The 12488-nt window shown below is 40.7% G+C and overlaps 1 protein-coding gene across 15 annotated transcripts in view; it reads left to right on the forward strand.

Annotated features, from left to right (window-relative positions):
• ADAM22 (ADAM metallopeptidase domain 22) overlaps positions 1 to 12488 on the forward strand; it is a 130894-nt gene that overhangs the window by 45243 nt on the left and 73163 nt on the right. The window contains exon 1 of one of the 15 annotated variants that reach the window (XM_040693071.2): positions 873 to 958. The exons of the other annotated variants lie outside the window; for them this stretch is intronic. Within the exon in view, the coding sequence (XP_040549005.1) occupies positions 888 to 958 (71 nt within the window). The 5' untranslated portion in view covers positions 873 to 887. Of the gene's footprint in view, positions 1 to 872; positions 959 to 12488 lie in introns of those variants that run through there. 15 annotated transcript variants of the gene reach the window in all.

The following is a 12488-nucleotide window of genomic DNA, read 5'->3' on the forward strand; positions in this document are numbered from 1 at the left end:
TCTGAAATGCAGTGATGAGTGCACACTTATTATAGAAACAAGCAAATCAGGGCTGTGAATTGGAATATGCAGGGCTGTGTGAGTCTTTCACTATATGTTTTGAAAATAAGTACTTCATCTGTTACATTTCTGATCAAAGTTTCAGTTTGGAAAAGTTATGGGACTTTTTAAAATAAGATATTTGTTGAAAAATTCCTGTCCAGCACTAAGAAATATCATATATTTAAGGCATCTGAGGTGTCTCAGACATCCTGTTATCTGTTCTTGTGATCTACTTCTCTGGATACTGTGGAGCAGTTATATGCATCTCCACACAGCACTGGTCTGTAAGGAAAACAAATGTAAAGGGAAAAATTCTACCTAAGGCTTTCCTTAAATTCAGGCACTTTACTTTTGAATTGTGTTTCTTATAGAGCAATAGATGTTTCTAATTACGCCAGTTGGTATTGAGATTGCATCACCTCTCCCCAAACGCTGTTAGCTGTGTGCAGAACCAATTAACCTGTAAGGAAATCATCACTCTACGTGTCTTTGTGATTTAAGAAACAGCTGTATTAATTTTGCTAACTTTCATTTTAATACTCTAAATATTAAGGTAGAATGCTGTGGATTTCATTCATCTCAGCAATCCTTAGCAGATGCACTGAAACTTTTCCTGTGAAGAAAACATTACAGGATTGATTCATTGCTAGGAGCTCTGTAAATATGACCGTCTGTTTTTGTGAGAGAACGAGAAGCCTATGATAGATTTGCATATAACCCTGTAGCTCTTATAACGTAGTAGCCATGAGCATCCTTGGAGGTTGACTGCTGTAAATTTAGCTCAGTGTTCAGTTCTACAGTAGGATGTGGAGCTTTTGGAAAGCTTTTCTTGTCCTGCAAACCACATGAGCCTCCCTGATGCTTGCACATCAATGTATTGCACTGTGGAACCTGCATCTTCAATTCAGATTTCACTGTAAGTAACACATGACATGTTAGAAGGCTTATTTTTAGAAACATAAATTATTTAAAGAATTGAGCAAGATTCTAGAAATATGTAGTAAGGAGGATAATAATGATATCCTTATACATTTCTGTGCTGAAGAGAAGAATGCAATATTGAATGTATATTCATCAGTGTGAGACCTAATTACAGACAGTACTGCTGTTTACTTAAATCAGTGTTTGCAAAACCGTGCATGCAGTTGCTTAAAAACTGATGAGCACTGATATAAGAGGCTCTTGAGCTCTGTACTGAGGCCCTGGTTTGTCCTCTCAGGGGTGTTCCGCACCTGGCTGTGGGCATGGTGAACACAGGTGCTGAGCCAGGAGAACGATCTCCCAGGACCTCTGCAGTTCTGGGCTCCTGCAGAGGTGATCGGGGCGGGAGGCTGCAGGGCCATGCCTTGCCCAGGGGAACAACCCTCTCTTCTCCACATACTGTGCACAGGGAGTACTGCAGGGACCAGACTCCCAGTCCTGCTCACAATTTCCACGTGGCTCAGCAGAGTGAAGGAGTGGGGTAGGATGATGTGGTGGATTTCTTTGTCTCTTTAAAATGTCCATTCATACCGTTGCTCAGCTGCAGAGGTTCCTCTAGGACACCAGGTTAGCTCAGGCTGAGGAGCTGGGGTGGATCTCTTGTTAAAACAATGTCAGCACATTGCTGAGATGCCAAGCAAAGATGACAGGAGATATGAAAGTGGTTTTCTTGTAGAAATGCTTGGTCACATTCAAACTCATCATTCACTGGAGCAGAACTTCAATTATAAGCAGCTACACGCTCAGATGCAGACCACAGCTCGAGCCACCTGCGTGTGACTATAGCTGTGGCTGGCCAAGTGGCTCTACAGGCACTGGGCTTTGCAGGCCCCATTGGCTTGCTGTGCTTTGCTTCAAATTTCTGAATGCATGACTTACCCTCGGATGTGCAACCTGTGCTGGGAGAAAGGAAAAAAGTGCAAAAGGGACAGTGGCATTGGGAGCACTGCTGAGCTCCCTGTTTCCTGTCCCTGTGCCACTTTTTTGTAGCCAGAGGCTCTGTGATGAGGTGCTGTAGAAGGAGGAGCCATTCAGGGAGTTTTAGTCAAAGGCTGTGACAGAAGACATTGTATTGTTGCTCTTTAGGGCAGGTTTTTTGTTCATTCATGGCTCTTTACTGCACTGCAATTAAATTGCTGGCTTGCATCTTTAGACATTCATTTTTTTATGACAGATCTCGCTTTGTGAAAATTAACTCTAACTTACGTCTTCATCTCAGTTACATCCAGCTTTTCAGAGAGACACTGACTTGGAACTCTTTGGAGGAAAACAGGGAGTATGGCAGAACTGCCAAATATATTCCTGCTCACTTACGTGTCTGGTAGAATTGCTTTCATAGTTACGTCTTTTAATTCTTCCTGCAAGATGTGCTTTGCTGCACCACATTCCAAACTGTTTGATGCCATAGTTGTCAAGTTCCAGAGAACATCATTTTCTGAGTCTTCTAGAGCTGAGATGGCAGGTGCTCAGCCTGACCCACAGAAAACAAAATCCTGGAAAAAAATCCTGGAAGGGGTAAGTAACTTTTCAATGAGGAAGTTATTCCTTTCAGAAGTGACAACTGGAGATGGTGGGCTCAAGTATGAAACACATCTTTTTGTCCTGAAGAGAGTACTTGCCACTATCTTAGAAAGCTATCCTGATTTTATAAATGGATATATATGGCATATGTGAGAGGCTACAGGAAAAGACAGAATGGTCATAAGGATTTGTTTTACGACAAAAGCAAGATTTTGAATCTTTGGTAGCATTAAGTCCACATTATAGAGGTCAGTAGCAAGCACTCTGGAGGTGTAAGGGTGATGGTTTCAGTTTAAGACTGCTTGGAAAGAATGCTTCTTGGGCCAAAGAACAGTATGCACTGTCTCTGCAGCCTTTTAGCTAAGGGTACATTCCTTCTGCTATTCAGGTGGCAGAATGAAATGTTGCAGGTGGTTTATTGTTGAATAAAATATGTCCAATTCTGAAGATGCCTGTTAAGACATTAGACACATCGGTGAGCATGATGGAGAAAGCAATTTGTGTTCTGAGTCAAGAGAGGTAGCATGCAGTCTGCTATTTTCTAATTGTAAGAAACTCCAAGCAGAGAATTCTGCAAACAAGGCAGTGGATTGGTTTTGGTTTAGGACAGGATAGAAATGGAAGATGAGAATAAAAGGACAGAAGAAGGAAGGATAGAAATAAAGGATTCCATAAGAGAAAGGAGCAAGAGTTGACAAATAGTGAATTTGGATGTGTAATGCATAGTGTATTGCTGACAGATGCCTCCCAGGCACGTAAAGTATATACTCTATACATTTATATGGGTATGTATCTTATAGAGGATCTCTCTCTCATATATGTGTATGCACATAAGAAATGCGTTGTAGCAGCAGAGCATCAGTCAAACGAGACTTTCATTTCATATGAATAAACCAGCTGCGAAGCTTAAGATTTGGTTTATAACTTTTTTATCAATCCATGCACCAGAGGAGGCAGCTAGCAGAGAGCTGCTGACTGCTGTTGCTCTGTGCAGCTGTTGTGGGGTATGCAACGTGAATACGAACCATCTATTTAAAAGCAATCTTGTACCGATATGTGGAAAATAGTTTGCATCAAATAAGCACAAATGTATTTTTCTGAGTTTCAATAAATGTCCTTGGATAGAAAGGTAATTTTAAAATATCAAGTTAATGAATTCATTTTCTCTTAAGGGATCAGTGACAGCAGTTAAGCATAGAAGAAATGAAACTGCGTCATACTGATGCCCATCTGTCCCGGTATTGGCGATGAAAGATGCTGTGAGAGAGCACATGGGCTCTGCCACGTTCTGGGTCCATTCCACTGCCGCCTCCCAACATCCATGGCATTAAGGATGCCAGAAGGCACATTGCAGCCTTTTAGTATCTGTTTATGAACTTGTTACCAGCAACTGTCTCTATTCCCTTTTCTGTTTCTGAAGTACCTTCGGATGCTGTCTGCCTGAGCAACCTCCTGCAGAAACGTGTTGCAAAGCTTGGCAGCATGCTTTGTGACATAGTACTATCTCCGTTTTAAATTGTACTACTAATTTCTTCGGGTGTTTCCTTGATCTAGTGATGCAGAATTAAGTGAATAACAGCTTCAATTTTCTCTATGATTCACATTATATTATCTCCCTCTGTCTTGTCTCCCCCTCCTCACTTTATTTTCTCTTATCCAAACTGAAGTGCCTTTTGAGCTTAGAGAGGATGATTTACCAGTAGGTAACACACAGGGAGGCCAAATATCCTGCTGGGTCATCAGCAATGCCAGAGACGTCTGGCAAACCAGACAGATCCTACTTGGAACAGTATTAGCAAATGCTTTTTTGTCTCTCTGAAGCTAGCTGTCCTCCTTCGTTGTACATGGCAAATGAAGATTGATGACAGTACGTTTGGGGAGCTGTGATAATTCCTTGGATGGTGGTTAAGTGATTGGTGTTGTCTCAGCATCTGGCTCCTGTGGATTCCATGGTGAAGGGTCTCTCGTCTTCCCAGTCTTCATTCATTTTTACGATGAGTGATGAATTTTATTTCACAGAGCTCTGTGTCATTTGTCATCTGCGGATGTTTTGTGAGATTTTCCTGGTAATGCAGACTGCTTCTTCCAGAGACTGCTTTCACCACCTCTCCTAGCTGCGCATTTTGGATTTGTTTTGCATTATTTCACTCTGCAGCTCTGGGTCACCCACAAATGCAGCTGAGACCTTTGATTTCTAATCCAGAATGTGCTATTAAAACACACTTTCTTTACTAAAGGAGAGAAGTAACAGTGGTAGAGCAAGAACCTTTAATTTTAGTTTCTTGCTCTGGAATTTGGCTACCATTCTAGGTATTTTTCACATCATGACTCATTATTCCTTACCCCTTATACCCATAACAAGGTTTTTTTAAACGTCTTTGTAGTTTCAAACCTGTTTCCACCTTCCTGAAGTTGTTGCAGATTGTCTCCATCAGAATAATATTTAGAAGCTAATTAAGTCCTAGATTTAAGGTTTATGGTCTTTTCAATTAAAGCTGTTTTTAGGAAAACCCTCTTCTGAGGTTCAATCAGGTTTGTTGTGTGAACAAAAGTAGAAGTAGTGGTAACCATTTTTTCTTCTGAGCTCTTTTCTGAAGCATTTCAGATACCTGCACAATTGATGCTTTTATTTAACAATAAAAAGAAACATCTCAATAATTTTTCAATTACTGTTTGCTAATACTCTCTAATTATATGAAAATACACACAGCTCAGAAGATACTGTTCTTGCTGATTACTACATAAACATTTCTTGTAGCATGAGTGACATTTCAAATTTCAGGATAAAATGCAAGTTATAAGAGCAGGAGCAGGTAATCACAAGTTTAAGGGGGCAATTTTCCCAAGTGCTTATGGAAGAATGACAGCACAGCAGGGGCACGTTTTGCTGTCAAGAAGGATGCATATTTTAGGATGGATGTGTTCAGTGTTAGTGCCAAACTATAAATGCAGCCTCAAGAGATGCTGACTTCTGGGCTGGTCTTCCTTGACATCATGTAGAAGTGGGAAGCAGCAGCATTGAAGCGCTGCTGGGCAGCACGGGGTGATGGGCTGGGGAATAGCATGGCCAGGGAGAGGGGACCTGAGGGCAGAGGAGGTGGGTACATTGGTGGGGGGGTATGGAAGAAAATGATAGAAATGGGTGGGATCATCAGCATCGTTTGTCCCCTTCGTACTCCAGTTCTGTGGAGCTGAAGGTGGTTTTGTTGGGGGGGGGTATTTTTTTTTAATTTTAATTTTTAATACTGTTAACATTAGTAATTTGATTGCATTTAAATTGCAATTAAAAATTGAGTTTGAAACGGTTAGTGAATTCAAAGCTGCTTTGGGTTGTGTTATTGTTCTTCTTTTGTTTGGGTACGGAGCTGTATTCACATTTCACTAAAATATTGTGAAAAGAAATATGTGGTGAAATGTTGTGGGTCAAGAAATGATAACTCTCTTCCTAACTGCAGAACTTAAAGTATAAACTTTTTCCCTGGAAAGCATAAGCAGTATCTGTTCATCATCACGTACCACATCATACGGTAAGAAAGTTCTGATCTTAGAATCATAGAATCATAGAATGCTTTGGGCTGGAAGGGACCTTTTTAAGGTTGTCCAGTTCCAACCCCCTGCTATAGACAGGGACACCTCCCTCTAGACCAGGTTGCTCACAGCCCCATCCAGCCTGGCCTTGAATGCTTCCAGGGAGGGGGCATCTACAACCTCACTGGGCAACCTGCTCCAGTGTCTCACCACCCTTACAGTAAATAATTTCTTCCTAATATCTAGTCTAAATCTACCCTCTTCCAGTTTAAAGCCATTTCCCCTCGTCTTGTCGCTACATGTCCTTATAAAGAATCCCTCCCCAGCTTTCCTGTAGGCCCCCATCAGGTACTGGAAAGGAGATCAGACTTAGAACTGCAAAGATTGAAAAGGACAGGCCAAAAAGTCCATGGTGCATTAGCTGTAAATGGACAGTGGCACCACAGAATGCACACTGGCAATGGCAGCTGGATGCAGTCATGGCCCATGTGCACAAGGCTTCAGGGTATGGCCACACCAGCCTGAGCCTTGAAACTAACACTGCTGCTTTCCAGTTTTATTTTACAGCTTTTGTTGTATCCTCTCTCCCTCTTTAAGCTAGCAATGGGAACCATATGCATAATAGAAAGCTAGTGAAAATATTAAGAAGAATGCCTTCCACCTGCTTAAATCTTTTCTCAACAAGAAATGAAGTGAAACAGAGCCATGCTGTTCCTGAGCCAGAACATGCTATCTGGCTGTAGAGCTTCATGACTGATGCTGGCAGTGGAGGCTCGGGGCTGGAGGCTTGCTCTGCAGTTTGGTGTTTCCAGTGGGATTCAGGGCAGCACTGTAGTGTCACACAGGCAAATTGGTTGTTAACGGATAAAGGCATTAAGTGTATTTTTAGTCAACTGGAATTAGAGATCTTCGAAGTCCTGGAGAGGAAAAATCTGAGCAAATGTTATTATTTGGAAGAAACTTCATCAGATGTTCATGCTTTGTATCGTTGTTACTGAAATGTGAAATTAAGCTCCAGGAAAGGACCGAGATTGGCTACGACTCAGCATTTGTGTAAATCCCTTGGGGACTCAACCCATTTATAAGTCTGTAATTTCTTTTTGGATGAAGTCTTTAATAGTCCGTAGGAGTAGAAACATTACAAAATAATTGCTTTCTTCTTTCTCCCATTCCTGTTAGCAGTAGCAAGAGCAGAAAAGCACAGTGAGAATATTTAAAAAAGGAGAAGCTTCAACAACCAGCAGTGATTTTCTCCATTGTTTTTTTCCTTCCACCATGTAGGTAGTGTGGAAACCAATGCTATATCAAAGAGAAACTAACAGATTTTGATGTGCATTTGGTTAAATTAACAGATACAGCGGTGAAATTAACTATCCGTATGAAAAGAAATTCAGCAATTCTTTCAAAGGGAAAGATAGGACAAAACTTTTAAAGCCTTGGCTATTACAGCAGATATACTCATGGAGTAAGGAGGTACCCAGTGCCCCTTGAAGTGCAAGGAGAGACTGTAAGCAGAGAAAAGGTGTCTGGATAGTCATGAGGATAAAGGAGAATTAACGTCAAATACAGAAATCTGCTGGCTGAGTGGCCTTCCAGAGTTTATTGTACTGTATTGTTTTTTGTTAGCTCATGGCTGATAGTGAATCTGTATTAGGACTATAGTGTAATGCAAGGTAATGCAAACAGACCCTTTTACTGAGTGGCAGAGAGAGACATCCCTTCTGCTCCCACTCATCTGGTTTTCTGCTTTCTTGATCCTTGTTTCATGATAATCAACCCACCTTTTCTTCCTGGCATGCAAGTTAGGCTGTTCTGGAAAATTACTTCCCATAGCTGTTCCCTCCATATCTATAAGTCTTGTTAAGAAACTTTTCTGAAAGCAACGTGCTGGTAATTTCCCTTCTTTTACAACAAATCTCCTCCTTTCTTTCTTTTCTTTCTTTTCTTTTTTTTCTTTCTTTTCTTTCTTTTCTTTCTTTTCTTTCTTTTCTTTCTTTTCTTTCTTTTCTTTCTTTTCTTTCTTTTCTTTCTTTTCTTTCTTTTCTTTCTTTTCTTTCTTTTCTTTCTTTTCTTTCTTTCTTTCTTTCTTTTTTTTTTTTTTTTTCCTTTTTGGATGTATAAATTACCCTTATAAACTGATATATAATTTGGACCTTTCCAATTTACTTAGTAAAGAATCTATACCATCAGGGACAAATATTTTATTTGAGAAATTTCCATATCCTCTTGCCTTCAGTACCCAGCAGTGCCCATTGTTTTTACTGCAGCCCTCTTGAGCAGCAGGCTCCTTTCTCACAACTTGCAGCTGCAGCTGTTAGCTTTAATTGTGGAGTCGATACGGTATCTTTATCTTATTAATGTCTCCATCATTTCTATGAACCCATTGCTTTCTCCTGAATGTCTTCATATACTTGTCAACTCTTTCCTGCTGGAATTTGACCCATCCAGGTCTTTGTGCTGATTTCAGCTAGAGCTCTATCTTCCTTTTCAATGATGCATCTTACTTGAGATCTTCCATTTAATGTCCGTGTCTGACAGCAAATCTAATCAGAAATTTCAGGTGTATGTAATAGAGAGTTGTGGAGACAGAAATCAGAGTCAGCAAACAGAAAAAGCGGTAAAGAATTCCCACAACATCCAAGGAGATGCAGCAACGTTATCAGATATCATGAAAGCAGTCATTTCTCATTTATAACACCGATGTGCCAACAGAGATGCATTTTAGTACTATGATTTTGAACTCCCTTTATTTCTACCTTTCTTAAGTTTGTAATTCTTCCTGTGGTCTCTAAAGAGGTCCCTATCATTTCTGTTCTCAAACCCCATAATTTTTAGGCTTTCCATCTTCACAGTCTCTTAAATCTGGACAGTTACTTTTTGTCAAAAAGCTGGCCATTTCCCACTTTTTCATCCTTCTCTCCTTGAAAATGAAAGTTTGTTTCATTTCCAGGGATAATTTCCAGTTTGTAATCAATTCCATATTCAAATACAAACTTGTTGCATTTTCCAAGGTATTTTATGGCCTCTTCTTTTGGGTCAGAGTGCTTTGTATTACCCTGTTTTTTATTTCTATTTCTTTAAATACATGGCTTGTTCTGTCCTCTTTTCTCTTGCCACTGCAGATTTTTCCACTTTTCCTTCCTGGAACAGCCTTTCTCTGCTGGGCAGCGCATCTATTTCCAAAGTTCATCTGTTTTCCTGGGATTCCAATCCTGTCTTTGGTTTGGTAAACCTTGTATCCAAATGCTGCAGTTAATTCAAAATAGAATTTAAATACACACATCTGTATATATATATATATGTGGTATTGGATAAAGATACTTTCCTTAATTGAGCCCATTATCTGTAAGAAAACTCCCCGATTGCTTTTGCGTGCTTTTGTTGTAACAATCTGGGAGAGTTGGAAGAGCAGAGCGGAGTCTGCAGAGAGGATTTTTTATTGTTATTCTGGCTTTTTGTGTATGAGGTGAACTGATACAGTTGGACTTTGGCTTCAAAAAGGGATGCTGCTGTAAGCAAAACCAGCTGCACTACCCTCGTGTACATTTTAAAAATAATTGAATTGTAAAGGCAGAGTTGCTATTACTATCATAACTCTTTTTTTCCCCTTTAAAAGGCATAATTCACATGCTTTTTTTTCCTGTGAAATGCTTTATTTTTATACCTTAATGTACGCAGGCTTTGCCATTCATTTTCAATGTCTCAGCAAATGCTTCTGAAAGTCTTAATTCCATGTATTTTCTATGTAGATGTATTTTTTCCTCAATATTCGACATCCTTGTTATTTCTAAGATTTATTTTCACAGTTTGTAGCTTTCTTGCTTGCACATTTTCTTAATAACTAATACCAAGACTAACACTTACATTGACAGAGGTGGCTTTTAGGATAGATTGGCAGGCATGTGGAACTATTCTAATTTCATCTCTACCATAGGAAGGAGTTGGATGACTATACTGAAATGCATGTTATTTTACTGCTGAATGCTTGATGTCTTATGTTGATAAATAGTAAGTGCTTTTTTCTTCGCTTATTTTGAAGCACTGGATTTTACTAAAATTATGAAGTTAAATGCTTCTCTGTTTGAAAGACAAATCATTACTGCACATTCGAGGCGATTTCATGAAGGAAGCATATCTTTTGGTCTCAGTTTCCAAGATTGTGTGTAATTATTAGATTGTATCTTAGTTTGTAATAGCACAGATTGCATTACTGAATCTGTGAGTATTGTATTCTTTCATGATAGTTTCAGTGCAGTGAGTAATAATAATAATAATGTGGGTTGTTTTTTTTTTTTTACCAATAATATATTTCTGGATGTATTCTGCATGCCATGTTTTTTAGGGTATGCTTTAAAAACATGCTAAATTTCAGATCTGTCATCTGTTTGTAGGCTCTGGGCTTGGTCCCCTGGCACTGTGTAGGCTGAAATGATGGCATTTCCCTCCCAGCCTGGTTCATTTCAGGAACCGAGACAGCTGTCATGAACCTTGAGAAGGAGGAGGCTGCCAGCAGGTCTCCAGGCATTCTCAGCCCTTTTGTCTGTCCTTTTACTTCTGTTCCAAAATTGATAAGCAGGTGGATGAAACGGATGGACCCTTCTAGGAATCATGCTCCTAAACATAATTTAAGGGACCTAGGTACATCCATCCAAGATGTGGTGGCTGGGAGAAGAACCCTGACTGCTTGTGACTCTGATGCTGGGCGCTTGGGGACCCTGCACAGCCCTGAGGAGAAACTGGGCCCTGCTGGGGCAGGGTGGCACAGCTCAGGGTGGGAGAGTACTTGGCCTGCTCATTTGCACAGGCCTCAGGCAAATGCTGAGGGGGAAGCACAAATGAACAGCGTGTGTGAAGCTTCCCCAGAAAACGTTTCCCAGACTCAAAGACTTTCCAAGTCTCCCATTCAGAAATTTGTTAGCATCCCTCTTTTTGCTGCCTGTGTTGCTTGTGTTCAGATACAAATACAAAACCTTTATTTTAGCAGCCAGTCTCCATTTACTTATTGACAGTCAATGTCTATTTGAGGTTGTAGCAGCATTTTCTACAACTTAACAGGCTACCTTCACGCACTGGTGTACAAATCCTGGTACATTTGAATCCCCTTACAACCCACGTGTTTTACAAGACTCCAGGAGCTTTCCATTCCCCGTTATCTCATGGGCCTGTATTTGCTTCCAGGTAATGGAACTTTCTGACAAGTATCTGCCCAGAGCTTTTGAGAAGAGATTTCCCTTGGTCAGTGTTATTAATCTTACCTCAATTTGGCTAGAAATAAGTCTTATTTCATGCACTCTGGGATGACAGGTGTGTTTTTCAGGAAGACACCCTATTGATCTGGCAAATCTTTTTGCCAAGGCAAGTGCAGCCACGGCTCTTCTCCTTTACAAACGAGGTCCTCCAAAACAACGTTAGAGAAATTCCCTCTAGCCCTTAAGTGCATGAATTTGCTGTTTATACAATTGAATTTTATCCTACTTGTAATATCCAGTCTTGAACATCATCCAGCTCTTTGCTGTGGGAATTTTTTTCAGTTGTCTTCTTTCCAACTTAGCATTATCAACATATTTCCTTAGAGCGCTCCTGGTTTTTGTGCCTGGGCTGTTAATGAAAATGTCGGGTTGGCAGTTTGTAGGGCTGATATGGAAGGATCCATACTTCAACCTTCTGCCACTTGGGACTTGATCTGGGCAGTCACTAGCGCCTATGTGAGCAAAATGTCTATGGCCTGGCTGCCTGGTTTGCCAGGCTGAAGTTCTGGGAAGCTGAGTGGCTGCTGGGCACTGCACAGTCCTGGCAGCACCCACAACCCTCTGCCCTCACCCCTCCTTGTATCCTTACTGTCCTTCAGCAACAGCACCCTGCAAAACCCAAGGGCTGTTGGGCTTTCACAGCTGCTCAAGTCTCAGCTCTGCTGCTCTGTGCCACTTCCTGCCATTCTTCCCCTTTCACACCCCTGGTGGTTTTTTTTGTTGGAAGGAGTAACATGCAAATTTACCCCTTCTGTAGAGGAGGTGGTTTGTTCTCATAACCTCGTGTCCCATAGGTCTGCAAGCCTGTTGATGTGCTTTCTTCACCAGGACTTCATCTTCACCAGTTCAATCCCCTCTTACGTGGAACAATATCAGGTCTTCATGCAAACTTTATCAGGGTGAAATTCTGAAGTTTCTGAAAACATTAAATGAATTTTCTGGTGAAGAAGGTATTATTTTGCCTAGAAAATAATTTATGAGGGCCTAACTGGTTTAGCATGAAATGTCTTAGTGTGCATTTTGCTTGTATACGTTTGCCTCAGATTGAAGTACTTTTTCTCTTTAGTGTTTGTTTGAAAGCTCTGTCTACTTTTAAGGCTGGGTTTGTCGTTGCCCAGCTCATTTTCCTCTGATGCCTCAGGGTTCACAGAGAGGACACAAAGGACC

Source organism: Gallus gallus, chromosome 2 (assembly GCF_016699485.2).
Source record: "Gallus gallus isolate bGalGal1 chromosome 2, bGalGal1.mat.broiler.GRCg7b, whole genome shotgun sequence".
NCBI classification, from domain to species: Eukaryota; Metazoa; Chordata; class Aves; order Galliformes; family Phasianidae; genus Gallus; species Gallus gallus.